This window comes from Drosophila guanche, unplaced genomic scaffold, assembly GCF_900245975.1.
Source record: "Drosophila guanche unplaced genomic scaffold, DGUA_6, whole genome shotgun sequence".
NCBI lineage: Eukaryota > Metazoa > Arthropoda > Insecta > Diptera > Drosophilidae > Drosophila > Drosophila guanche.
This window is the reverse complement of record NW_022995763.1, coordinates 713331-740796: the sequence shown is the minus strand read 5'-3', so window position 1 is coordinate 740796 and position 27466 is coordinate 713331. Positions and strand designations below refer to the sequence as shown.

At 40.8% G+C, this 27466-nt stretch overlaps 3 protein-coding genes across 5 annotated transcripts; 1 reads left to right on the top strand and 2 right to left on the bottom strand.

The window, feature by feature from the left end:
* Positions 1 to 453: 453 nt before the first annotated feature.
* On the bottom strand, positions 454 to 1255 carry LOC117591013 (coiled-coil domain-containing protein 25). Its single transcript, XM_034284100.1, has one exon. It carries the CDS (start codon positions 1167 to 1169, stop codon positions 540 to 542), a length of 630 nt encoding a protein of 209 aa, XP_034139991.1. The 5' UTR covers positions 1170 to 1255; the 3' UTR covers positions 454 to 539.
* Positions 1256 to 3413: 2158 nt separating this feature from the next.
* Positions 3414 to 18255, top strand: LOC117590990 (facilitated trehalose transporter Tret1). Of its 3 annotated transcripts, XM_034284066.1 has the most exons (5): positions 3414 to 4608; positions 4687 to 5190; positions 5255 to 6056; positions 7704 to 7708; positions 18242 to 18255. In XM_034284066.1, coding segments are annotated over exons 1-4 (1566 nt in total). In that variant the 5' UTR covers positions 3414 to 4349; the 3' UTR covers positions 7705 to 7708; positions 18242 to 18255. The 3 variants fall into 3 exon arrangements, with proteins under 3 accessions (XP_034139957.1, XP_034139959.1, XP_034139956.1); XM_034284065.1 differs by lacking the exons at positions 7704 to 7708; positions 18242 to 18255 and adding an exon at positions 6099 to 6278 and having other exon boundaries at positions 3415 to 4608; XM_034284068.1 differs by lacking the exons at positions 7704 to 7708; positions 18242 to 18255 and having other exon boundaries at positions 5255 to 6057.
* On the bottom strand, positions 9391 to 27466 carry LOC117590981 (rho GTPase-activating protein gacU). The gene is given in 8 exon segments (XM_034284056.1): positions 9391 to 12724; positions 14599 to 14664; positions 18755 to 18978; positions 19242 to 19423; positions 19493 to 19600; positions 19686 to 20030; positions 21732 to 21777; positions 26591 to 27466. Coding segments are annotated over 8 exon segments (2445 nt in total). The 5' UTR covers positions 26665 to 27466; the 3' UTR covers positions 9391 to 11324.

Here is a 27466-nt window from a genome sequence, read left to right as displayed (position 1 = left end):
CCCTGTCTGTAGTAGTAACTGCACCTAACTGGTTTAATTAATTATGGCAAATAAACCCTTTTTTTTTATTAAATCTATTCTATGTGATGGGTTGGAATGTTTACCCAAAAATTGTATCCGCTTGTTGGTGCAAATGCTTCCGTGCTAACAAAAAGCTAAATTTTGATGTAATTTATTCCGTGTTCAGGCTGTGCAGCTGTGGCACACCTTTCCCAGGGTTAGTAGCAATGCCTTTTATTCCATTTGCCGCATCCAAGTTGAATTTAGCTAAATTTCTGGTTAGCCAGCCAACCATGGGCGCTGCCAGACACGCAAAAAAATCCCATCTAATAATTTGGAGCTGCCAGATGGGCGGAAAATCTAGCGTTGCAGCTGTTCTCCCGCGTATTTTTTTTAGCTTTGAAAGAATGCACGTCCTCTTTCAAGATGATCATTTTGGCATTTTCCAAGGGGTTTATATTATATAATTTATTAACAAAAAATTTAATTATGATTCTCATACGATGATAATCATAGCTTAGATATAAATGCAATTGATACTACATGAAGTCGTCCGACTCGTTGCCGGCATCGTAGTTTGTGCGCATATTCTCGGATTTCTGGAGCGAGGCATAGCTGCGAAGCTCGGCCTCCAGTTCGCGCTGCTTGGCCGCTTCCTTCTCCTGTTCGCGCTTCACGCGAAGCATCTTCTTCTGGTCGTTGCGTGCGGCCACATCGCGAGCCTCACGCTGGCCACGAAAGTCGGGATGCTCCTCCTCCGTCTTGGTGCGGTTCAGGCGGTTCACAATCTCATTGACCCGCTTCTCCAGGCGAATCTTGCGCACGGCGCCCTCGTTGTGATAGGCCACCTGTCCGGGCTCCATGTCCGGGGTCTTCTTCAGGTTCTCCCACATGGTGTAGACAACCTCCAGGTTGTTCACCTTGTTGCCCTGTATGCTGTTGGCCTTGCACAGCTGGGCCGCATCCACCAGCACATCGCTGGGTATGTCATCAATGGTTTGGCCCGGCTTCAGGCGCAGGTAAACGTGCGCCGACGACAGATTGTTTACATGGAACCACACATCCTCGGGCCAGCCCCAGCGGATGAGCTCCTCGTTCTCGTGCTTGTCGCGGCCCATGTACAGAGTGGCCGGCGGCTGGATAATGTTGCTTTTAAAGTAGAAAACCATTTTGGCAGATGCAAAAGTCAAAAAGAAAACTTTCAGGCGACGATTATTTTTGAGTGTGGACAGACGGACACGTTTTGTTGTATTTTGTTTTGTTTTTGACTAGGTATCAGTGTGACCGCGAACTTATCGAACTTAACCCTCTTGGTCCCCCTATGTTTAAACATGTGAACATTTTGCACTGCCCGCTGGTCGACAATGGGCTAACATCCGTGTTTCTTGATCAAAAAGCTAATTTCTCAACTTTAGCTAGCTAGAACTCTGAGGACTGCCTTTCATTGGATTATTTATTTAATAAGGTTTAAGGTTGCTGCTATAAAAATGCCTTCAGAGAGTATATTCCACCCCGCAAAAGAGTCCCAAAGAGGCGCACACATCAAAATACGCTGCGAGTACGGCCACATTTCTTGGCGTATTTGGCAGTATTTCTGTGGCATTTTTAGGTTCTTTTCATCATTTCAAACGTAACGTGTTTCCCACCATCAATTATCTTTAACTAGTTTGCTGAGATTCTAGGCCACAACTGACTGGCAAAAATTGGTCTTGTTGCCAAGCACGGTCATCTCCGGTGCTGACGCACCCCGAGGCACTTGAGATAACCAGTTTTGTGTGCTTTTTGTTTGTTTTGAGGAGGCTCTCTAGGGGTAGACAGTCTCAGCTGCCAGCTGTCTGGGTGGGCCATTAACGTGTGCTGAAATTAATGTTGGTTGCTCTCGTGCAGAGGGCTTATTTTGCAAATGATCGATCTGCCAGTTATTCCTCACTTGCCTTGGTCTCATGAAATAGTTTGCTGACATTGCAGTTCCCAGATGATTGTTAGGCGACGATGGGGCGCGGAGAGAGCAAGGGAGGTAGGTGATCGTCAGACACGTTCATAACTCAGCTCCAGTGAACACGAAAATAAAATTAAATTGCTTTGTCGAACCCTTGTCGTCTGGCCATAAATAACTTATCGTTTCACTCTGGCCTCAGGTTTCAGGTTCGGCAAACCCAATTTGTTGTTTTAGGGTTTTTTGTTGTTCTTTTGCCTAATTTCATGCCTGGCAATCGCAAATTGGTAGTAGCGCTACACAAATATTGGGCGATAAATATTTTATTTTGTGCCAAATTGGCTGCCACAATCAGAGAGTAAATATTTGGTTTAAAGCAATGTTCTACATGCCTTATTATGGTTATTATTATTACTATCATTGCCATTATCATTGCCGCGATTAAGTTGTTGTGGCGCTAAGAGCCGCAATAAATGTGGTTCGAATTTTGTTAATTAATCCAAACCGACCGCAAGCGAACCGCGTGGCAGCAGCGTGAACGAATATCCCCGTTCCCGTCCCGTCCCGTCCCGCCCCGTTCCACCCGTCAACCTATTGTTAAAACGGAAGACCAGAAATACCCGCAGAGTCGGCGATAACTCTAGTTGCGCATAATTTATGCACCTCTTCCGTAGAAATACCAAGGGGGCGGAGAGCGAAATATGAGCAGAAGTAGAGCAAAGGAAAAGTGGTAGAGCTGCCAGCTGTGATAAGCATTCTTACTCTCACGCTCTCTCACGCTCTCTCTGTTAAGCACTCTCTGCTACGTTTGTGCTGGCTGCTGGCCAATTGCAGCGACACCGCTTGCGATCGTAAACAGAAAGATCAAATTATGCAAAACATTTTTTTGTTTACTCTAAGCCCAAAACAGGGTTTCGCTTTCAGTCTGATGTCTGCATTTATTGATCTCTTTCTGCTATGTTAAGGTCAAGTTCTCTGGGAATACAGGGTACACGTGTGCACTTATAATTCGACTTATACTCACACTTATATTATATTATAACTATTATTAACTGTAAGTGCAGACCTGTTGGGACGCACAAGCAACGCAGAGCATGCATAGAGTATGCGAGTGACGACCAAGAATATATTTTACATATATTCTAATTCTAATTCGAATTCTTCAATTCAATTTTCATTTTCATTGCACAGCAGCCTGCCTGCCCCAAGTTCGTTGCCAATGTCGTTCGATTGTGGGAGAGGGGGCAGAGAATGGGCATGGGCACGGGTGCCACAGGTTCGATGAGGCAAACAACTTGTGGGCTTTGCTTCCGCTGACAGGGCTGGGCAGGGCTGGGCTGGGCGCATACGTAACGCCGCGCCATTGCGTATACGCCGTGTGGAGCCAGCCATATTTTGTACAAAATTAATTTGCAAATTATTCAGAGCAGTTGAGTGAAAAAAAAGCAACGTAAGCAGAGCACCCAGCCCAGTTGGTTCTCAGTTGCTTGGCAAACGTTGACCCAAGCGGACGCGCAACCGGTTGATGCATCGCGCCAGAACAAGCCAAAGAAGAAGGGCAGACAGCAGGAGCAGAGGCCCCAACTGAAGGGAGGGCTGCAGCTGGTTTTCGCACAGAACTTAAGAGAACGGGTCGGGGCAGGCAGACAGCCGAGGAGCAGGAGAAGGAAGCAGTAGCTGGTTGTCATAACAACCAGAAGGAAAGGGCAGGCAGACCGCAGACAGCAGACAGCCGACAGTGGAAACCGATTGCGTATGTACATGCGGAGGCTCGTCGTTGCCTGTCAGCGACAAGAGCTAGTGACAGTGAAAAGAAATTGCTGAATTTTGAAAACATTTACAGTCTATGAGAGCGGGAGACCTAGTGGTTGGCAGGTGATAATCGATAGGGGAATCAATAGCAAGCACGTTGCTGGCAAATGTTCAATGCAGAGAGCGGACATTCGTCCGGCAACTGATAACTGAGGTGTGGGGAAACATAGCGAACATAGGCACCGAAAACACGCTCAGAAGTCGCCGGCTGACGCGTCCTCCCAGAGAGGTGGCTGCAAGCCACAGACACAAAGACACGCACACGGCAGCGACACGAGACACAGCAGGGAGTAACGTCGCTGGGTGAAGTCGTCATCGAAAGAAGCTTATGAAATTGATACTGAAGCGAGCCCATGATTGAAATGCGCGGAAGTTTCCACTTGTCGTTACAATTCGAGTGTAGCAAGCAGCAGCAGCAGCAGCAGCAGCAGCAGTCAAAGTATCAGAACAGAGTGGAGCAGCAGCAGCAGCAGTAGTCGACGACGTTGACTCCACGGTTCGTTTAGAAACATTAATTGATTGGCGGCGTGCGCGCAAAGTGCTAAAACAGACATCGAAGGAACCCAAGGAACGAACAGACATACACGCAGACACCTCCACCATGAAGGACCTTGGGGAGGCAACGTTTCGTAGTCCTGTCATCTGCAAAGACATGGATCACACCAAGGAAAAGGAGAAATGCAAAAAGCCACTGGGCGAGAGCCATCGAGCCGTTTTGCGACAGAAACTGATGGTCTTTCTGGGCAACAGCGGCGTCCTCGGCTCGGGCATGGTCATCAGCATGCCCTCGGTGACGCTCACCCAGCTGCACGACGAGAGCCAGCCCTTCTGGCTGAACAAGGACGAGTCCAGCTGGTTCGGTGAGTAACGCAGCCGGGAAGGCGCAGAGCGGCTCTTACTTTTCTAGGCGTGTTTTTCGTTTTGTCCTCCACCTGCAGCTTCCATCAACAATATGGCCTGTCCCTTGGGCGGGCTGCTGGTCAGCTACTTCATGGATCGCATTGGACGCAAGTACACCATTCTGCTGACCAATCTGTTGGGGCTGCTTGGCTGGCTGCTGCTGGCCACAAGTTTCCTGCACTCTGACCGCGACTTGATCTATGCCCAGATGCTGGTGGGTCGAGCCCTGGGCGGCATAATGATTGGCATGTTCGTGTCCCCGGTGGGCGTTTACTCCGCCGAGATCAGCCTGCCACGCATCCGTGGCAGACTTATATTGGGCACCTCCATTGGCCTGGCTGGCGGCATTCTGCTGATGTATCTGCTGGGCTACTTTATACGCAGCAACATTGTTCTCATTTCGACGATTAGCTGCTGCTACCAGCTGGCGGCCACCATTCTCGTCTTTCCCATGCCGGAGTCACCCAGCTGGCTGCTGACGAAGGGACGCGACGAGAGGGCTAGGAAATCCCTGAGATATTTCCGGGGTCTACCAAAGAAAGGTGCGCGCGCGCAACTCTGAGCAGGAATCCTTGTCGTATTACTCATGAATCCTTTTCATTGCAGAGGATGACTATGTGCCAGAGTTCGAGGACGAGTTGGCGCATATGAAGGCGACTGCTGAGAATAGCCGGAACACGGCAGCCAGCGAGTCGCTCAGTCAGGTCATTCGGCGGCCGGAGGTGTACAAACCCGTGCTGATGATGACCGCCTTCTTTGGCTTCCAGCAGGCATGCGGCGTGGTGGTCATCATCGTTTATGCCGTGCAGATTGCCCAGAGGGCAGGCGTCTCCATTGATCCTGTGCTGGTGGCCGTCATGCTGGGCGTTGCCCGCATCATCATGACCTTCTTCATGAGCACAATCTTCGAGAAGTGGGGCCGCAAGCCGTCCGGCATATTCTCCGCCTCGGGCATGGGCCTGTGCATGCTGCTGCTGGCCGCCGGCGGCTGGTGGCCCGACACGGTGGGCACCTGGCATTGGCTGCCCGTGGTGTGCATCGTCGCACACATTGTGTTCTCCACAATGGGCATGCTGACGCTGCCGTTCTTCATGATCTCCGAGGTGTTCCCGCAGCGGGCGCGCGGCAGTGCCTCCGGCATTGCCGTCTTCTTTGGCATGATCCTCGCGTTCATTATGCTGAAAATCTATCCGAACATGGAGGCCGCCATGGGCACTGCCAATCTGTTTGCCTTTTATGCGTTCATCTCGTTCCTGGCGGCCGGCTTCATTGGCTTCTTTGTGCCAGAGACGCGAGGACGCACCCTGGAGGAGCTGGAGGAGCACTGGCGGACGGGCAAGTACACCCGCCGACTCACTCTCAACAACCTCAAGGAGGTGGAGCTGCACGAGCGCTTCCTGCAGAAGTAGAACTAAAAATATAACTATAAGTAGTAGTTGTAGTTGTAGTTCTAGTTGCATATGTGAAATCTATCAGTGTGGAGTATTCAATCTGTGATGTGTCCAAGTACTTAGCCTTGGCGGCAATGGAATGCGGCCCAAACGAATCAATCGGGGAAAACACAAACCATTTACAAAAACCGATATCAATATCAATAAACAGAGAAACGGAGAAACCGAGAAACAACAAACCAAATCGCAATCAAAGTCAATTGAAGTGCATTCACACACTGGGGACACACTCACTCCCTGGGTGCGCTCTGGCTGCTCTGGCTGCTCTGGGGCTGGGACAAGCCCACCTCCCATTCAATTATGCAACGCAGCAGCGATCCGCTTCGAGCCAGATCGAACCCTCAGATTATGCCAGTGCCAAACGTGTCGAGAGTCTAAACAATGACAGTCCAGAAAGTCTTGGCCAATGTCCTCCTACGTAGCCAGAGTAGTTATCGCACTGATACGTAGTCATAGTGATGGCTTAGGGTGTTGTTACCCATCTCTGGAACATTTCTGCTTATCGCACGAATTGCCTGGCCTGACGTAATTCCGCAATGGATCGTCGAGTCGTTGGTGGGGCGGACATTAATTGGATGTGATTGGAAAACGTGTTGGAGCACATACTATCATCAGCTGGCGATCATCATACAATCATTAGTCCCTATGCGGCGTACCTCGAGCGCACTTCAACTCCGAGGGGGAGGAGAAGGGAAACACTTGTCTCCTGTCCCCCACTCGAGTGATTACCTCTGGGCATTACCTCTGAGCACCACTGATGATATGATGTTTGTTGTGTTTCGCATAAGACGCGCCTGTCGCAAGTGCATTAAGGAGAACGCAGCTGACGACTCATGGCAGTGGGCACGCTACAACTGCGTCGAATTCAAGTGTTTTGCTAACAAACAACACTGATAAGGCTCTTGTGGCTAAGAACGTTATTGACCGATTAATCAATCCATGTGACCGCGGACTTATCGATAAGATATACCGTCTAACGGTATATACTGAACTAGTACCGCATATACTGTAATATAATATATACCGATATACCGCAAATATAGTCAGTTTAAACGTCACAAAATAGCGGTATCAATGGTAAAATTACATATGTATATATGAATAAATCTCGCATTAAAAACACCCGTGTTTTCGCTTTCCATGGAATTTTAAATATTTTCGTTTATTGGTTTTTCCTTTTTGTAAGTACTTATCGCTTTGTAATGTGACATCTTAAGTACAACAATTAGCTGCTATTATGTATATATATATATAATATATGTATATATGTCGTTATGTGTATGCATGTATTTGTATAAACGAATAAAATTCAATTTGTTCTTATTTCCTTTCGTTTCCTTTCGTATGTATGTATGTGTGTCAAGTGCTAATGCGTATTGTTGTGGTTTTTTGTGTTCTTTATTTACGGACTACGGAACAATACGAGATCTCTTTGTATGCCGTCTCTGTGTCTCGTGTGTGTGTGTGTGTGTGTGAGTCGTCGTCTATTCAGTATATTTATGGTTTATTACGGTATTAATTATTTAAATATTTATTTTTTCAAAAAAAAAAATTCCACTCGGTCTTAATAGTTATAATTTATATATATATATGTATATAGGTATATAGTGTATATACGGTTGTATAGTTAATATAATTTGCCATTTGCATTTCTTGTTGAATATAATCCCTATTTTTGTTTGTTTGTTGCTGATTTCGTTCGTTATTTAAACTGTAATTTGTTCCACTAAATTTGTTCTATTTATGAATGTATATTGCTTATTTCAGTAGGCCATTTAGTACTTTTTACTTTACTTACTTTTGCTCGAATTTACATACATATTTATTCTGCACTGTCGACTTATAGTTGTTTGTTTCTCTTTGTTTTGGAGTTTGGTTTTTGTTTTTTCTTGAAGTTTTGTTAAAAAATCTTTCATAGGGCAGTTCACGTTTCAGATACAATCCTCGCCATCCGATCTACTCTTAACATTTTCATTACTCAAAAAAAAAGTTCTCTTCTCTGTGCTTTCTCTGCTAATGGTAGCTACCATGCATTACATATCTTTCTATGTATATTTGAATTGTATATCATTTGTCGGTGTTTTCGAGATGCTATAGATGTACGCTAGAACACTAAAAGAGGGGACCTGGGATGGGTTGAGGGGACAGGGCAGAGATGGTCGAGATTGAAACCACAAAATAATACCAAAAAGTTACATAGGTAAAAACGCCATTAAATCTTTCTAACTCTTCACTCTCTTCTCCTCCTCCTCCACCGCTTGGCTTTCCAATCGACGACGAAGAAGAAATATTAGCTATCTGGATCTCTATATACGAGTATATCTACTATATGCACTAATCTCACTGATCTCCGCTTACTTGAGGTTCGATTTGAGTCGTTTTTTGTTTTTTTGTTCTTCTTTTTCTATGTATAATACGTTTATATAAAACACGTTTTCCCTTACACTAAACAAAAAAAAATTGTATGAATATTTCTGTTATTTGGTTTGTTTTTTTTCTCTCTTTATACAAAGATTTTTTGCGTTTTTTATCTTCTAGACTTCTAGACATTTATTTTGACATAAAAAAAAAATGTATTTTATTAGCCATGTTCATTTGTTTCTCTAAATATTCATTGAACAACATTTAAAATGTATTTGCGATTAGGTTGCCGTGAGGTTTTCATGTTCTACAACTTTCTTTATTAAAAATACCAACAAAAAAATTGTCTCTCTCTAATTGCGCTTTCCTAGGCTCGCTCCTTGCTCCTCCCTATTCAACGTCTCTCGGTATTCCAACAAAATTAGCTTGGCTGCTTATGAGTAAAGAAAAAAATTGTCTAAAAGATGACGCCTGACAAAAAAAAGGAGCACTACACTGACACAAAAAAGTATATTGATGATTTCCATTTTGTCACATGCCCAAAAAAAGGTCACAAAAATTACTTATTCTTACCACAAAAAAAAAAGGAGGACGAAAACCCACATGAATGTTGAATTTGGTTTTCTTACGCGAGACGATCGAAAAAATTGTAGGCGCCTTATGTTTTATTCCTCCGAGTAATCCAATATCCGCACTATTCGTATATGTAGCCATGTACATACCATACATATGTGTAAATCCACTTACAGACTAAGGCTACAATTGGTTGAGAGTATTTTTGTTCGATTTAAAGTGATTCCGAGCTCCTCCCAGCCGGAGGCAAACGAACGGTCGGGAGCTTTAGCATACGTATGCCTGTGTTATACGGATGATGTACATGGTATATTGGTTTAATAAACATTTCGTTCGCTTCTGTGTATATTTTCTTTGCTTATTCGGGAATCCTATTATGGGTATATTCGGGTATTGTTTTTTTCTGTTTAGAATCGTAACGTTTGAGTGTTCAGCACAACCAAGCTGTAGGTTCAATCGAGTTCTTACTGTGTTTCGACTCGCCTTTCAAATACTTTTATTTAGCTTACGTTTTCTCTTAAAGCTAGTTTTTATTTTGAAAAAAAAAAAATTCTTTTAAGTGTACTAATTCGTTGACATTTTTTCTTCCGCACAAACTCTGGGAAAGGGGTCTTGGCTAAAAGAAATAAAAACGCTAATAAACTAAAAGAAAACTCAGTGTGCATGTTTCAGATGGTGAAAATGTTTATTAGATAATATTTGTTGCTTATTTGTTGGTAATTATTATATTTTGAAGCCAGATGTGGAACTGTGAAATAAAACTAGAAATAAATGGGTTTTTCAAAAATTAAAATTTTCTGTGGACAAATTAAAAGTTTTCACATTCATAGGTTTATGCATACAAATATTGTTAGGTGTTTATGGGGTTTATGTTTTCCCTAAATTTACGCACCTACACCGAAAAAATTGTGAATGCTTTCTGCTTTTAGGGGGGGGGGGAGAGCATGGCTGGCCAAGAAATATCATAATAAATTGAAACGAAAATCAAAAACAAACTTAAAACTAAGTACATGAAAATAAAAACAAAAAACAGTGCGGGATGATTAAATAAAAAATTGGATAGTTCATATTTTACGCCTAGACCAGTTGTCTCAACCCCTCACCCACAGGCGCTTAAGATTTTGAGTGCTTTTGTTTTCCTTTTATTTGCTTTTCCATTTCTATTCTCTGTATTTCTGTCTCTTCTGATTTTCCTTTCGTCGGACTCTTTTATCACGTGGTTTCATTCATTCTTTTGCTTTCCTTCTTACAATGCTTGCTTTCGTTTTCGCTGCCACATGCTCAAGTCTTTTCATAAAATAAACTAAAAAAAAAAAGTGGATTTCACATCGATTATGTTATAAAAAAAAAAGGAAGCGTTTCTTCTCTATAGCTATGAAAAAAATTGATATTACGTAATTTCGTGTGGGGATATAGCGTCTCGTGCCGTTCCCCACTCAAAGTTCGCCCTCTGCTCGAGCCTATCTCTAGCTAAGTATTTCTCTTGTATTTTTTTGTTTTCGTTTATTTGTAAACAGCCTGAAAACTTGAGCACGCGCAGCCTCCTTTCCAGTCCATTATGGTTACGGTATATATTGAATAGACAAAAAAATTGGATTATAAATAATGAAAAAAAAAACCATATTTATAAGATAATCATATAGTATCTGGATTAACTTCAGCTATAAACATACACGAAATTCGTGTACGTTGTTGCGGCATAGTTCGCGCCAAAAAAATCAGTTTCAGACACGGAGAAAAAAAAACAGAGCTTATGTCTTCACGCCTACAAGTATGCTATGTAGTATTAGATATATAATTATATGTGTGTGTTTTTGTATATATATATATATATGTATTCTTGTATATACTCTTTTTTTTTTTTGTATATTATTGATAATTATAAATATGTGACAAAAAAATGTGTTTTCGTAGTTCTTTCTCTAGGTGTACGCAAAAAAAATGATCGCCTTTTTCTTCGATCTAGATCTCTCCATCTATATGTATATAATATAGTTATGTATTTCTTTTATATAGATAATTGTCTTGTCTTACAGCTAGTTACAAAAAGAAAAAAAAGATTCATCCCAAAAAAAAGCACAAAAAGAAAAAAAAACGTACTACAACATATAAGTTCGAATGAGGAACATACACAAAAAAAGGTATCGGGGTTTGAGAACATAAAATTTTGGATTTCGTATCTATACGGATAAATGGTTTCAATGGGCACTGCTACTACGATGATCCATATAAGGGTTTCATATATAATTTGTTATATATATATTTTTTCTCTTTTAATTAAACGTTTGAGGCTATGTACGCCAGAGGAAGCCAACATTTGATGTGTGATTGGCTGTGGTTGTCGGGGCTGCCGTGGCTGCTGTTGTTGTTCCTTCACTTGTTGTTGCTGCTGATGTTGAATGGAAGCTGTTGCTGATGTGCAGTTGCTGCAGCTTGAGTGTTTGCTGCTGCAGCTCCTGTTCAGTGGTCGATATATTGAAGCTGAACTCATTTTGTGGCGAGCGACGACTGTGGCTGCCGTTGCTCTGATTGTTATGACTGCTGTTGCTGTTGTGTTGCTGTAGACCATTGTTGTCGTTGCTGCAGTTGGTTGGGCCTGCGCGACTCTGATTGTTGGTGTAACTGCTATTTTGGCCTGAGTTGCATTGGCGCGCTAGACCACTGTTACTACTACTGTTGTTCGAGTAAGAGTTGTTGAGTGACAGGCTATTCCCACTGTTGTTGGTGAAGCTGTTGCTAAGTGCCAGACCACTACTACTGTTGTTCGAGTAAGAGTTGTTGAGCGACAGAACACTGTTACTGTTGTTGGTGTTGTTGAGTCCCAGGGCATTCCCACTAATTTTGCTGAAACTGTTGCTTAGTGCCAGACCACTGGCACTGTTGTTGGTGTAGGTATTGTTGAGTGCCAGCCCACTTTTACAGCTATTAGGGTAGCTGCTGTTGAGTGCCAGGCCATTTCCACTGTTGTTGGAGTAACTATTGTTAAGTGTTAGTCCACCATTACTGCTGTTGTTGTAATTGTTGGTGAGTGGCAGTCCAGTACTGTTGTTATTGGTGTAACTGTTGTTGTTCTGGTTACTACCGCTGTTGTTGTTATATGTGTTGACTTGGTTTGTATTATTTCTGTGTAGCATTTCATTACTGCCACTGTTGGTTTGGTTGTTGGTGTGGCCATTGTTTAGACTGCTACTACTGGAGGGCTGTTGATGCTTTTGCTGTTGTTGTTGTTGACGGGATGAGTGTCCATTCGACGGCTGTGGCTGGTACGGTGGTGGTGATAGTAGTGGCTGTTGTGATTGCGGCTGCTGTAATTGCAGTTGTTGTTGAAGATAATTCAGGGCAGCGACTCCATTCTGTCGTATTACATCCAAATGATTGTTGGAGAGATTGTTATTGGATTGATTGAAGTTGTTGTTGTTGTTGTTGATGTTGATTCCTCCATTCGGGCTCAAACTATGAGCAGCAGCAGTATTGCCCAGGCGTTGTATTTCTTGTTGTTGTTGATGATATTGTTGATGGTAGAGTAGCATATTGTTAATATTGGTGTTACTGTTGTTATTACTGTTGCTATTGCCAATCGCCTGCAGCTGATGTTGTTGTAGTTGCTGCTGCTGATGCGGTGTCAATTATAAGTAGGGATAATGGTACTTCCTACGGTACAGTCCGTCAAGCAAATCAGCAAAGTTGTCACCTAAAGTGTTTCAACCGCGATACGGGAAAGAAAGAAGTTAGAGAAGACAACAAAAAACATGAATTAGTATGATTCATTGGCATTGATTTACAGAGTTCTTAAGTCATGCATCTATTTGAAAAAGTTGATTGAAAAAATATATTTGCATTTCTAGAAGTTTCAATTCGATTCTATAAGTAATTCCGCTGTTCATTTCTGATCTGTGTCCTGCTCTGGACCTTCCCTGGCTGCCCTGACTGACTTACTTAACTACCTTATGGTGGAGGATCAATTAGATTTAGTAAGTTATATTTATGCATATAGAGAGAGTTTTGTTTGCCCTTTTCTCTCGTGTTTAGGGGGGTGTTGGGTTAGTGTTTTTTTGTTATTTTTTGTATTTGTTTGGTTTGTTGCTTTCGGTTAACTTTAGAGATATTTGTAGTTTTGATTAAGCTGAAGTTTGATTGTTGGCTTTTCGATTGCGGTGTCAGTAATATAATTAGTTTTCATTATATTCCATTTCCATTTTCGATGCGTTTTGTATACGTCAACACGATTAAAAAGTTTTCATAGTTTTTCATTGAACGTGCCATGTTTTTTCTTTTTCTTTTCATTAGGGTGAGGGATGGGATCGGACTTGGAACTGGGTTTAGGGCGGGCTTTGGTATTGCATGTATGTATGTACATATATATATATATATATGTATGTGTATGGATATATGGATGACTGACGCTATGATGGTCGTTCTATACAGATGTGTAGACATACATGTGACTGATATGTTGCATATATAGAGCGTACACATATACACATTACCCAAGTGCGGCCAAAGAACATAGCAAGCAAAACAAGTTGATATATAGTTGATATAACACATATAGGGGCAGGGTAGTTGTGGTTTTGATTTAGTTTACTTTTAGTTTGGGAAGAGAACTGAACATTTACAAACTGTGGGTACTCGGATGAATGATTCTTTGTTAGAGCAGACAAGGCAGACCATGAAGTAGGGCGATGTTTATAACAAAAACAAAAGTCTAAGCAACTCCTTGGATTGGGGTCTGTGTCTTCTAAGAGATCCCTGGGTGGAAGGTTAAGTAGTTGTGATGGGGAAGCGCAAGCAAACTAAGTTTTTGTTAGACAACATTATTGTTTTGAGGGCCAGCAGCGTAGCACATTTCCATTCTGGTTCAAATTGTTTATAATTTTTTGTTTTATGTGATTTAATTTGATTGGGGACTCGAATTGGATCATCTAGAAGTACAATTTTTCGCAACTTTTCAATTGGAACTTTTTCAAATAACGCTCTGCGCCGTTAGCACTTGCTCAACAGCACTCTGTAGCTGGAGCATGGGCCAAAGGCGATGAATTTTGTGTTAAAATTAAATCGATTGTTTTTTTTTTTTTTTCTTTTTTGAGAGAGTGAGATACGAGAGTTAGATAGAGATAATTATAGTAGCTGTATGATGGCATGAGAGAAAGAAAAAAAAAACATGGCACGCTTGCGAAAAACAATTGATTGTCTTCTTAGAATTTTTTAAGTTGATTTTTTCTTTTTTTTTTTGTATATACGTGTGTATGCATGAGAAACTTGAAAACTGAAATTGAATTTCGATTTCTTCTGTCTTCTTAATCGTGTGGGAGAGTATGGGTGTTTAGGGTGGTGTGTGTTTCCATGTGTGTGTGTGTGTGTGTGTGTCTTCTCTTCTTGAATAACTACTTATATAGAACAGACTTTCACCTAGATCTCATTCTTAAGTGCTCTCAAAAAAAAAAAAAAAAAATACATTTATAATTATTTTGAGTTTGCTTTTCAGTGAAGCAAGTAATCTATGATAGATTATGATTAGGAATAGTATTAGAAATATATATATATATATAAAAAAGGAATAATTACTATCGAGACCAAAGATAGCATCGCATATAGCATCGAATAATGAGCGTAATTTTTCCATAGCTCCGTCTATAATAAAAAAAAAAGAACGAAACGGAAAAAAATTGTACAACTTGGATTAGTTGCGGCGTAGATTGGTTTTTTTTTTTTTTCATTTTTTTGGGTTGGGGCTGGGGAAGAAGATAATTTTTGTTTTCTTTTTTTTTTGTTTATAAATATTATTCAATTATGTGGATTTTTTTGTTTTTTTTTCTGTCAACAACAATCAATGAAAGTGAGTTGAATGGACCGCCGCTCCCTAGGCTCGGGCTTAAGGAATGGCGATCGGTTCGGGTTAGTGCTGTGAGTAGATCGATCAAGGTGGGGTAGAGTATCTACGGCAAGGAAAAAACAAATGCGGTTACGGTGGGGCAAAGAAATACATTGGGTTTGGGGGCATTCTAACTACTGGTTTAGCTTGGAAACGGCAACAGATTCAACTTGTATGCGAAACAGGCGACCCCAACTAAGGCAAACTAAAGCAAAACTAAAATGAAGCAATTCCCTAAACTGTCTTCGGTCGAGGGTATCCTCTGTCCGAAGCCCTCGATGCCTTTGCATTGAGTATGGCGGAGTGTTGTCTGATTGCATATTCTTTTTGTGTGGGCTGCTCCTGCTCCCCTTCTGCAAGGACATCGATTCTGAGTTCAAAGATGTTCAAATGGCTGCTTGCCAAAAAACGTTGCCTACTTTTTGGCTGCCCATGGTACTCTCTTTACAAACAGTAGAGTTGCTAGAGTTATTGTGGCGCCTACTCATAGTCAGTTGATGTTACGTTATAAAAATAAAAGACAGTTTTGAAGGCTGATGTCATGTCAATTTAAGATTCCAATTTTTTCATTCTCGAGAGCAAGAGAGAGAGAGAAATTATATTTCTTTTACTCGGATAGCTCGAAGGGTGGTACAGTCATGCTTTTCAAAAAGTAGGCAACGCATTTATCTCAAGCCAAACTAAAAGACTGAAACATAACCCAACTCTTTCTTAATCTACCAACTAAAGATATGCCAAATAAAGATGCTAAAATAATAATATGCCGAAAGTATAATTTTAGGTATGTAAGTATGTTCCAATTGGAAACTCATATTTCTTTTTGTATTTAAAACAACAACAAAAAAGCAAAGCAAACAAAAATTAATTTTATAAAAAATCAATCAGCTAGAAATCTACTAAAATTTTAAATGCGTTCTGCATAAGTCTTAAACTTAGATTTATATGGAAAATACAGTATTAAATCCTTGGATCCACACCGAACACTGGCAGGCACAATACAAAAAAAAATACACTAAAAAAAACCTTAAAACAATTTTGTTTTTATATGAGTAGTAGTCAAAGGCGTCTTGAGCACTAGCAATATACAGAAAAAAAAAACGAAAAAAAAGGTTAGCTCGGCACACAGTTTTCACTTGGAAAAAAAATGGAATTGTAACGGGTTCCTTTTCTCATAAGCATGAGAAAATACACTGGCAAAAAAAGTTTAAAAAAAGTTTTGTTTTTGTCTTAATTATTTAGTTTTTAGTTTCTATTTTGTTGACACTGAAACCGATAAAAGGGTGAGAAGTGTGTGGGCAGAGAGTCAGCATTTGAATGTCTTGGATTTTTATTTTGAAGTTTCCTCTTTAAAAAAAAATTAATTTTACATCAATAAGTTTGCACATTAAAAAAAGACAAAAAAAAAACCATGTCTTGGCGATAGGGTCGGTCTTTTGATGGAGGAATGTAGGTAAGGTTCAAGGGGGTGTTTCGGGGGTGGTGTGCGATGGCAGCACCCCCTTATCGCTTGTTTGAGTGCGCGCATACTTACCATGCGCCACGCCTTCCTCACTTCTTTCTACTCAATTTCACAGTCTCTCTGCCTCTGTCTGTCTCTTGCGTGCCCTCGCTTTCGCATTGTCTCTTTCGCACCGCCTGGCTGCTGTGCCTGGGAACAACTGGAAACAGAAATCTGCACTCGCGCCACGCTCTTGTTCCACCTCATTCTGTGATCAGGCAAGGATTCGGAATCCCAACTCTCTCGCACACTCGCAGACGCACACGCACACGCACACACACACACACACACGAACATGCACGGGGCACGAGGCAAGGCAGATTACAAAGATCAAAGTAAAAGAAAAACAAACAAAAACACAAAAAAAATAGTGGGGAAACGAAAAAAAATATGGGTAGAAAAAACTTCCCGTTGTGGCATCGGGCGCTGCTTGCTTTGTGCTGCTTTCCAACACTGTTCTCTCTCGTGAGAATATTCACGAGATTTGCTTAAACTTGAAAAAAATTTGTAAAAAAAAAATGTCGGTTTTGTTTTGGTTTTTTCTTACGATTGTTTTGCGCTTTGCCTTTTTATTTTTTTCGCTTTCTCTGGTCACACTTTCGGCTTTAGTTTTTTTTTAGCTTTGTTTTTGTTCTGTTTTGTTGCTTTTTAACGCACTACATACTAAATAATTATTAAAATTTAACGCTATTTATATAGAATAGATTTCATATAATCAAGGATATATTATATTATGTAAATCTATATAGGTATTCATTTTTCCATTTTGTGTTTGTATTTTTTATGGTAAAACTTGGTGGACGAGTGACCAACAAAACAAAAAGTAGATGCCTGAGTTGACGTATATTTTGGTTGTTGGTTCTCGATATTGTTGTTGTGGATGTTGTTATAGTTGGGGCTGATTTTCATGAGAAATTATAACCAAAAAAAATACGTGATTCGATACGATCTGTAGAGGTTTTAGAGGGGAAGGGTTGTTGAGAGGAAGAAGAGTTGATGCTCGGGCGACGCTTTGTATATTTTACTCCTTCTGTTTTTAGTTATTCGTATTTAGATCAGTTCTGGTTGCTTTTTGATTCCATCCATAATCAACTTGTAGCACAGTCTTTTTGTGAACAGAAAAAAAAATTACTCCAAAAAAATTGCACACTTTTTGCTTTATTCTTGATTTTTGTCGCATGGGCGTTGGCGTTGACGTTGGCGTTGGCGTTCACCGCAAACTCCTTTTATAGAAATAATATTTCTCATTTATTTGTTATGCGTGTTTTTTGTTTGTTTTTTATTACATGTTTTTTGTTTTGTTTTTTTCTTTAGATTACGTAATGATTCAGTCCTTTGATGATTTGCCTTCGTTTATGCACATTTCATTATAGTTTCGGTTTTCTGCGTTCATATTTTAGTTATCTCGTTAAAAAAAATATATATGGTAAATCTAAATTGCTACGTGTCTTATGTGTGTCTGTTGGTTTCCTGTGTTTTTGTTGAAGTCTCTTACTCTGCTGGAGTTTGTTTCGACCTATTCTGCTAAAAACCGAAATTAATTTCTACTACGAGGCTGTGGAACAAACAAAAAACCTTGGAACTAGTTCGCGATTCACTGGAGCTAGTTCAGAAGATATGTCTTGAGTGTGTTTTTGGGTGTGTGTTGGAGTGTGTATGTGTGTGTGTGTGTGTGGAGTGGAGAATAGTGGTCAAATATAAAAAAAAAGTATGAAATCTTCCGACATAAGTTGGCATTTAAATTTGGATAATTTTCGTAAAAAGTAAAATTGTTTTTCTTCTTTAAGGATTTTGTAAGTGTTTTTTGTTTTTTTTTTTGCATTAATTTGTAATAGAAGTAAATGAAATTTACAATTCAATCTGTGTGTTATCCATAAATCTATATATATATATATATATATATAGATGCATAGATGTAAGGGGTAAAGTAAATTGCAACATTCAATTGAATACGACGAAAATAATTACAAAGTTAAAAACAAATTTAAACTAAGGATTTGCTGGTTTGGTTAAGGTTAGTGTTAAATGTGGGTTTTGTAGTTGTTGTTGCTGCTGCTGTACTCTTTTTTGTTGTTGTTTATCAAAATACAAACAAAAATAGGTGAATAAAAATCATATAATAATAAATGAAACTCTTTTAACGATTTGTGTTTATCGTTGTCAGAGTATGTTTTTCAAGTCGTTTTGTTTTTGTTTGTTTGTTTGTTTGTGGGGGGATTGTGGTTTGGTGGTTGTGTTGGTGTTGGTGTTGGTGGTTCGGTTCATCCCTTCTTTGCTTTTTTAGATAAACTTTTGGGCATCGAAATAGGGATGCGTTTTTTGGAAGCGTTGCTGTGATTTTATTGATCTACCTCTGTGAACCATGTTGTTGAAGCCGGCCGCCATATGGGGCGGTGGTGGTGGTGGCGGCGGTGGTGCATTTGGCGCTGGCACGCCAATCTGTGACATGAAATGCGCCGCCTTCGCCTTGCCATGCTCCTCGGCCAGGCGCACGGACAGCGGCTGGGACCCGCCCTCGGGTATGACATTGTTCAGTGCCGAGATGGCCTCCTGTGCCTCCTCCCGTTTGTTATAGCTATATGATGATATATATTTATATATATATGGAATCGGATCGGTTCGGTTCGATAGGGGGGAGCCATGAACATGCGCGTGGTAAAAGTATGTGGAAAAAGAAAAAGGAAAAGAAACAAAAGAGAAAGAGAAAGAGAACAACAATGAGAACGCTTTCGAAAACAAAAGTAGTAACTAAATGTTTAAAGTATGGCAGTCAAATCTTTTCAGATCGATGTGGTGGTAGAGTAAAAAAAAACCGTCCAACTGGACGATAAAACTTACCGCACAAATGCCACGCCCCTCGGCCGACCCGTCAGCTTGTCACGCAAGATATTCTTCTGCACAATGGAACCGTATTTGCCAAAGATCGTGTCCAGCTGATCATCGGTAATGGTGCGCGGCAGATTGGTCACATACAGATTGGTATCCTTGATGGATTCACCGCCAGGACGAGCATAAGAAACCTACAACAACAAACAGAATAAAGTTATTTTAAGCGAATCAAAGCAGGGGAGGGGACTCCATCTGCTCACCTTTAGCCGCTTGTTGCGCACCGTAATGCCATTCAGAACTTTGATGGCGCGCTGTGAGTCCATTTCCGACGTGAAGTCCACGAAAGCATAACCAAAACTGTAGCCAGTCTGTAGAAAATGGAATTTTGCAAGGAATTTTAAATATTCATTTTATGAACAAGTGTAGAGAGAGAGAGGGAAAGAAATCACTCACCTTATAGTCTCTCATGATTCTGCACGTGTTGATGGGTCCAATGGCTCTGAATAAGGCGTACAGCTCGCGATCAGTCATATCCTGGGGCAAGTAGTTCACAATCAGATTGGTGTTGCTGGATCGCTGATCGTGCATCATCATGTGATCATCGCTGCCGCCGCTGCCCAGCGACAGTCCGCACAGATTGCTAAGCGAATTGTTGCTGGTCATTGGCAGCAGGTTGCACATATTGCCGCCAAGATTATTGGCACTGCCGCCATTGGCACCAATGCCAATGCCACCGCCGCCGGGAAACTCATTGTAACCGCGACGAGACGAGGAACTTGGAAATGAGAATTCTGTATCCTGTGGTGAGAACGCATAACGTGACTGGAATCAGATTAACCATACAAAGATATTCTAATGTTGAGAGAAGGCCTCATATCGCTGTCTTGGGGTTTGGTTTAGTTTAGTTTGGTTTGGTTTTGGTTTGGTTGATCGTTTGATTAATTGATTGGATGGTTGATTGGTTGCGTTGGTCTGCTTTATTTATTCGGATACTTGTCGTTGTGGGGCAGCACCAGCATTAGTACCAGCAAAAACAACAACACACACAACTGTGATCGGATTGATGGTTTGATTCTGGTTCAGGTTGATTGAGAAGGAAGCGGAACGAGGAACGTGAACGTATTCAACGTCTTTGATTGAATAAAAGGTGGCAACTACGACAAAAGACTAACGGTAACAAATGCCATTTTTTGTTTTTTGTTTTTTTTTTTTTCTTAACTTCATTCGTTTTTTTGTTTGGTTTTGGTTTTTGTTTTTAATGCGTGCTTGAAATTTGAGTGCAGCAAATATCGTTATCAGAGGTATTATATTTTTGTTGCTCTGGATTAAGCATTCTATTTATGTAAGTCGAAACATTCGCTTGCTTCACTGTACTTCCGAGTGTTTTCTGTTCTTCTTCTGTCTTTTTGCGTGTGTGTGTGTGTGTGTGCAGGTGTGTAACGGCATTCACAAGGTTGCAAAACCAAAAGCAAAACATACTCATATTTTGTATTATTTTTGTCTGTTGTTTTTAAGCTTTTTAGAAATATTTTTATTTGTTTTTGTTTTTGTTTGTGTGGTGTGTGTTTCTGAGTGTTTCCACGAGGGTCGTTTCATTGCGAGACAGGGGAAATACTGTGCGTTGAAATGGTAATGGCATAAAACCAAAGAACCCAAAATATGCTGTGAGTATTGATAAGTGAAATCTCAGAAATGCCAAACCCTTCATCTTTTCATCAATTTTATGATTCTTGAAATTGAACAATCGCAACGAATAAGATGAAAATATGCAATGTGGTCGGTCGGAGGAAGTCTTAACGGAAGCCGTAACTGTTGCGGAAACGGAAACGAAAGAGGCCACTTTGCCAGGGTTGCCTCGACTCTCATGAAAGTGTGTGTGTGTGTGTGTGTGTGTGAGTATTTTCTGGATTTTTACTTTGTTTTGTCTTGGCAATTCGTTTATTTAAGAAAATAGTTGTTTGTGTTGTTGCTGTTCTTGTAGTTTCTTGGATTTTTTTTATAGTTTATTTCTGTTTCTGTTGTTTAGGGTTTGTTGTTGTTTAAAAATGCAAACTTTAGTTTTTTTGTTTTTTTTTTGTTTATCATAAACCAAAATGAAATTTATAGCATCCACAAATAAAATTGAATTTATATTTATTTGTATTTTTTTATAGTGTTGGATTCTTGCTTGAAAATTCGTAATCAAAAGCGTGTGTCCCCAGAGCGTTCATGAGACAAACTCAATAACATACAACTATGGATAGTAATATAGATGGATAGATAGGGCATAAAATTTATATTATTATTATTATTATTATTATTGATGAGTATCGGAAACGGTACAGAACAGAACAGGGAACAGGAATTGAGCAAGGCAGAGCTGCCGTCTGTAACCTGTTCATCGTTCGTTCCGCTGATTGCTCACATGCAATGGAAATCGAAATTGAAATCGAATTTGTAGCACTAATAATAATTATAAATTTCAGGCAGAAAAAAGTTGTGTGTGAAAATTGTACTAACCATTCCAGATGGCAGTGAATGCGACATGCCAAATCCACGCCCACCGCTGCACGATTCGAGTCGATTCGATGATGAGGGGTATAGAGAAAATATATATTAGCACTGGGAAATGATGGTGTTGTGTGGTTTTAAGGATTGCTTTGTTAAATATAGTTTAAAATTATCAAAATTATATGTATAAAGCGCAATTTACTCTATTTTTTTTTCTATTTTTCTAACATTGATGAATGAGAAATGGTAGCTTCGGTATTGGGATGATCTGAAGTTGAATTTATTAAAACTAACTTAGCCTTACGTACTAACTTATGGGCAAACAACAATTGCGGGCAAGTACAGTCAGGAGGCAGACTGTTAGGTAACAGAGCTGCCAGCTGTTAGCTGACTTGACAGCAATTGCTGCTACGTGGAAATTGACTTAAGGACTAAGCGGAGAGACTCCGCGAGAAGGCTTTGGAAAAGAGATTTTCAAAGAGCCATCCAACTTTCCCTCAACTCAAACTTGGCAAATCCCTCACAAAGAAGGATCATGACAAGTTCAGGTCTTTTTCGGAAATTTGCAAAGCTCTTTGCCAATGATGAAGTACAAAAAAAAAAAAAAGAATTCACTATTAAAAAATATTATGTATTTTTCATGCACTTTCGATTCACCGAAAAAAAAAGAAAAAAATATGTATTCAATTTTGAATAGATGAATGTTGGAACCCTTTTTAAATCAATTCCAAAAATCGGACACAATTTCGTGGAACCATTTTTCCAACACTTGTTGCACTTGAAAAAAAAGTTGGAAAAAAAATGTCAGTTTCAATGGACTGAATGCAATCTTCATTGAAAGTGTTTGATTCACTTTTAGCACTTGAAAAAAAATTGAAAAAAATGTGTTGTATGTACAATATGGTGTGTTGGGTTCTCGGACTGACCCTCTCCAACGGCGACGACATTCAGTTGTTGATTTTGGTGTGGTGTGGAACTGTGGTGTTGCTTTAATGTCTAAGTTAGGGCTAAGACCCGTAAGTTTTCCCTCAATTTTGAGCTGTTTTTTTTTCATGGTATTTTTTTCTTATTTTGATGGATTTTTGTATTATTTTTTATGTTTTTGATAAGTTTCTTAGATGCTTGTTACTTACAGGCGTTCGATGCGTCCCCGATTCAAGAACATTTTGTCACAGCCGACCCCCGCAATGCGATCAGTCAGCATAATCATTCAGAAACAGACCTTCATCGATCGATAAAAAAAAATGCCTACATTTTATCTATCTAAGAGTTTCGTGGGTCTTTTCGCTTCTGCCGGAATCGAAATCGGTTCCGCAATTTGCTAGGGGGGCAAGCTGTTACTCCTGCAACTCCATAGCTGTGGAAAGAGATGTCTACACAAAATTAAATTCAGCTGCAGGACATCGTCGATGACGGTGGTGTTGGTGGTTACGTAATTGCTGGATGTAGGGGTTTTAGTGGGGATTGTACGTGGTTGGGGTTTCATATGTGTTCTTTGTCTTGAGTTTCTGGAGGTTATTTTTTCTTTCTTTCTTTGTGCCAAGGTGATTACGATCCTTGTCAACTAAAAACAATGTAACAAAAAAAAAAAAGAATGTGTCACAGAAAAAAATATGTAAAAAAATAGTTTGCCAAAATAGATTCCAAAACATTTTTTGGATCGGCAAGGGCTCCACTTGCTGCAGCGGATCTGCTGCTGCTGCTGCTGCTGATGCTGCTGGCGTCTGTTGAATGTTGATTGTTGACACTGTTGATTGATGTTCTGCTTTTGTTGTTGTATTTTTTGCTGCTGCTGCTGCTGATGCTGATGACCTTGAGCAAAATCTGCTCTTTAGGGCTTCACTATCTCTCTCCCACTGCTGCTGCTTCTGCCCCCAAAAGGGACGGTAGAGGCAGAGTGAGAGAGTATGCTTGCGCATTTTTGCGAAATAGAGATATACAGATGGAGAGAGAGACAGAGGGGTTGGGCGGGAGCTCAAATTCGTCAGGTATGCATTGGGGTACTTGTGTATGTATACGGGGGGAGGGTCACACTCTGTGTGTGTGTGTGTGCTACAATAACCACAACAACAACCGGCAGTTACAACTAGTTTAAACGGTAAATGGCGGGGCCCCTCGCATGGTGGGTGAGTAAAAGGGATGACTATACAGAATACATAACTTAAGGCTACTGCAGCTGCCGCGCAGCGACTGCAACTGTGTTTGTGTGTGCGTGTCAAGGTCTTGACACAAATTCAACAGAGCACGTGGTGGGCCACAAAGGGGGGTTCGGTTCGGTTGCCGCTATTCTGAATAATGTGCCGTTAAATTAAATGGGGCAAAAGCAGAAGAAGCTGCCCCAGCCACAGCCACAGCCACAGCCAGTAGCCAGCACCATCAGTCTTTGTCGAGTAATAAAAAAGTCGAACTGTGACGCCACCATGCAGCTTCTAGTGCATCTCTCTGTGTGTGTGTGTGTCAAAAGTTCAATGGCTGCTGCTGCTGCTGCTGCTGCTGATATTGTTGCTGTCCCCCTACCCTGTGTGACCCCTTCTTTTATTTTTGAGGATAAGATGATATCATTCATCATAAAATATGGCACAACTGCAGTGGACTTCCAGGACCCCCTTCTACTGCTGGCCTTTGTACTTAATGCTTAACCTTAAGGCTTACATTCTAGGGAAGATTTGTATTTCGTATGCGGAAATGGTCAATGAGTGGTAAATGGGATATGCGGCGAGGCGATAGAACCAAAACAAACCGAAAAAGAAAACTAAGCATGCTAAAAGAAAATCCAAACGCAACGGTTAAAACAAAAGAAAAGTTACTTTCAAGCAATAATAGTAGGGTGTGGGTAGAGAGAGAAAGAAAGACAACATTTACCGGTACATTGTGAGGCTGTTTGGGTAGCACAGGCCGCACGACGACGAGAACGTTTTTAGGCCGTTTCTATAATCCTCTTGCCACGAACAAATTATACCAACACATACACATCGATGGCATGTGTCAGTGCATCATATATAAACATATACATATGTGTGTGTGTTTTTGTGTTTTGTTGTGTATGTGGATGGGTAACGGCACTCGATGGCCGTTCCCCAAGTGTCGAGAGTGTGTGGGTGTGAGCGAGAGCGGACGCGTATCAAAGTGTCTTTTGAGTGCCAGACATGGCAGCGCTCTCCCCGCTCATCAACATTAAATGCAGTTTTGATCTCTTTCTTCCTTCTAGTGGTAATTTAATGTACACATATGTATGTATATGTATACGAGTATACGAGCATTTGTATATTTGTCTATGTGGAAGATTGCGTTTTCGTTGCCTTTCGTTTGATTTTTGTCGAGTTTCCTTTTAATGCATTTTTTCTTTTGGTTTTGTATTTGTATTGCTTTTCGTAATTTTATATATCACATTTAACTGTAAATACAGTTTTGGGAAGGAGAAGGGGCGAGGCGACGAGGACGCTGCAAGGAAACAAACAAACAAAACAAAAAAACGACACACGGCATTGAGTGTCGGGTCGTTCACATTACATTCACGTTCACGTTGCGTTTCATTACGTTGTGGCATCAATGAGTTTACTTTACGTTATAGAAAACACGCAGACGATCAGCTGATTGTGTGCACGCCCCGCTGAGTGTATGAGTGAGCGCGCGCGCGCACGAATGTATGCAATGGAAATGGCAAAACGCAAAACGTAACATCTACAACGTGAGTGAGTGAGTGGAGTGGGTGAGAGCAAGATAGAGAGCAAATATCTAATGAAGAAAGAAAAAAAAAAAACCAAGTAGCGGATCACTAAAGGTTGGGTCTCTCGACTCTGTACACCTCCTGTCCTCTATTTACTCTTTTTGTTGGCACAGATTAAGTTTGCTTCGTTGTTTTGGAAGACTTTCGGTGTGTAATTGGGTGTAGGGTTGGTTGGGGTGTGTTGTGGCTTGCTTAATTAATTGATTTACTCATTATTTTCTGTACGATCTAGTACATGGATTAGTTGCTAATACTTATAGACTGCTGCTGCTGCTGCTAGTTGTTGTTAACATATTCCTTTTTAGTTGCTGTTGTGGTTATTGTTGTTTTCCTTTTCAACTGTTGTTTATTTTCTGCTCTGCTTCGCTCTGATTTAATCAAAGCCCAAGAGCGTAACACAAAATATGTAATAGAAACTAATACAATACATACGAAAAAAAAGCAAAGACTAAAATCGTTGTGGTTCGGGTGGAAAGTGTGGAGACGGGGGAGGGGACATATTGTGCTTGGCGCCCAAGGTATATTCAAACAAGGCAATACATTCCCTGCACAGTTATCTGTTGGGTGTACGGATGTGCATCACCCCATCTAAACACACCTTGAGCCGCCCTTGCACACACAGACATACCAATGCATACCGTTAGATTTGTTCCCACCAATATTCAAGCCTATACAAAAAAAGAGAGGTAGTAATGGCCTCAACAGTTGCTGCAAAACAATTTGCTACAACTCGAATTTGTACTCGTAAAACTATTAAAAAAAATTGAGAGATGGGCTGAGAGTTGGGCAGAAAAAAATATGGGCAGAAAAAAAATGGGAAGAAAAAAATTGTGTGGGGCTTTTGGTCCAGAGCTGGGAAGAAAAAAATTCGTCAATACTTTGTCCTCTCAAGTCTCGTTCGTGGGGCACATGTACTTATGTAGGTGACTGTGTACGTAGTTTGTTCATTGGTTTTTGAGTGTCCGATGTTGGTTGTGGGATAAAAGGATTAGGATGTGGGTATTGGGATAGGTATAGGAGCAGGTTAAAGGCAATTCATTGTGGGGATATCATGTTTTTGTTTTTTTTTTATGGAGGGTACAAATTAAAGTAAAATCAATAGCGAAATGAAACGCATAAAAACTCAAGTTACAAGATTTACCTCGACTTGTTGTAACCGTATGGGGGATAACCACCGTTATTATTGTTACTACCCGGATTATTGTTTCCGTACATATCCTGAGTTTGTTTGGGGCACGAGTATTTTATTCAACAAAATACTCTGCGTGCTCTTCCTCTTTCTGTTTGTATATATAGTTATATATATACACGTTTATCGATAGCACTTCTATCGATCTATCAAAAAAAATAACCGTTCACTTTGTTGTGATGGTTTGTGTGTGTGTGTCTGTGCGTGCGTGGGAAGGGGGGGAGCGTCTCGCAGAATTTTCGTAGAGAGATTAAGAGAGAGCAGCTTGTTTCCTGCCTCTGGCGCTCAGCGCTCTCAGCTGGCCTGCTGCTGATGATGGATGGGTGCCGTTAGGTTGGTTGTTGTTTGCTTGTCAATCTCTCTCTCCCACTCTCTCTCTCTGCTACTTGATATATTTTTGGCGAACGAGCCCCACACACATTCAAAAAGAGAGTGAAGAAGACACTCTCTTTAATTGTTGTCGACTGGTGGTAGTTGTTGTTGTACGTCAGGTGCGGCTGCTGTTGTTGTTGTTGGTGTTGGTGTTGTCTTCTTCTGGCGTACGCTCTCTTATGTCTCTGTATTGTGGTCTGCCGTTCTTGCGTATCAGATTCTCTTGTAATTGTAATTCCTACGGCATTTCTTTTCTCAGGCACCACTCATATTCATTTCGTTAACTGCTTCTAACGGTACTGTTACTTGGCTCCCTTCGTTTCTGTAACTGTTGTTGTTGTTTTTTTTATGGGCGCGCTCTCTCTCTCTGAAGTTGTTGTAGGTAGAGATGTTGATGATGTTGTTGTTGTTGTTACTAAGTGATTGTAGAGTTTTCGAGATTCGATTTGTTTGATT

What these genes read in the sequence shown, in the direction of transcription:
- LOC117591013 (XM_034284100.1), bottom strand. Translation starts at nt 1,169, where the DNA reads ATGGTTTTCTACTTTAAAAGCAACATTATCCAGCCGCCGGCCACTCTG.
- LOC117590990 (XM_034284065.1), top strand. Translation starts at nt 4,350, where the DNA reads ATGAAGGACCTTGGGGAGGCAACGTTTCGTAGTCCTGTCATCTGCAAA. An exon ending in GGACGAGTCCAGCTGGTTCG is followed by an intron (nt 4,609 to 4,686) that starts GTGAGTAACGCA and finishes CTCCACCTGCAG; the next exon opens with CTTCCATCAACAATATGGCC. An exon ending in CCGGGGTCTACCAAAGAAAG is followed by an intron (nt 5,191 to 5,254) that starts GTGCGCGCGCGC and finishes TTTTCATTGCAG; the next exon opens with AGGATGACTATGTGCCAGAG.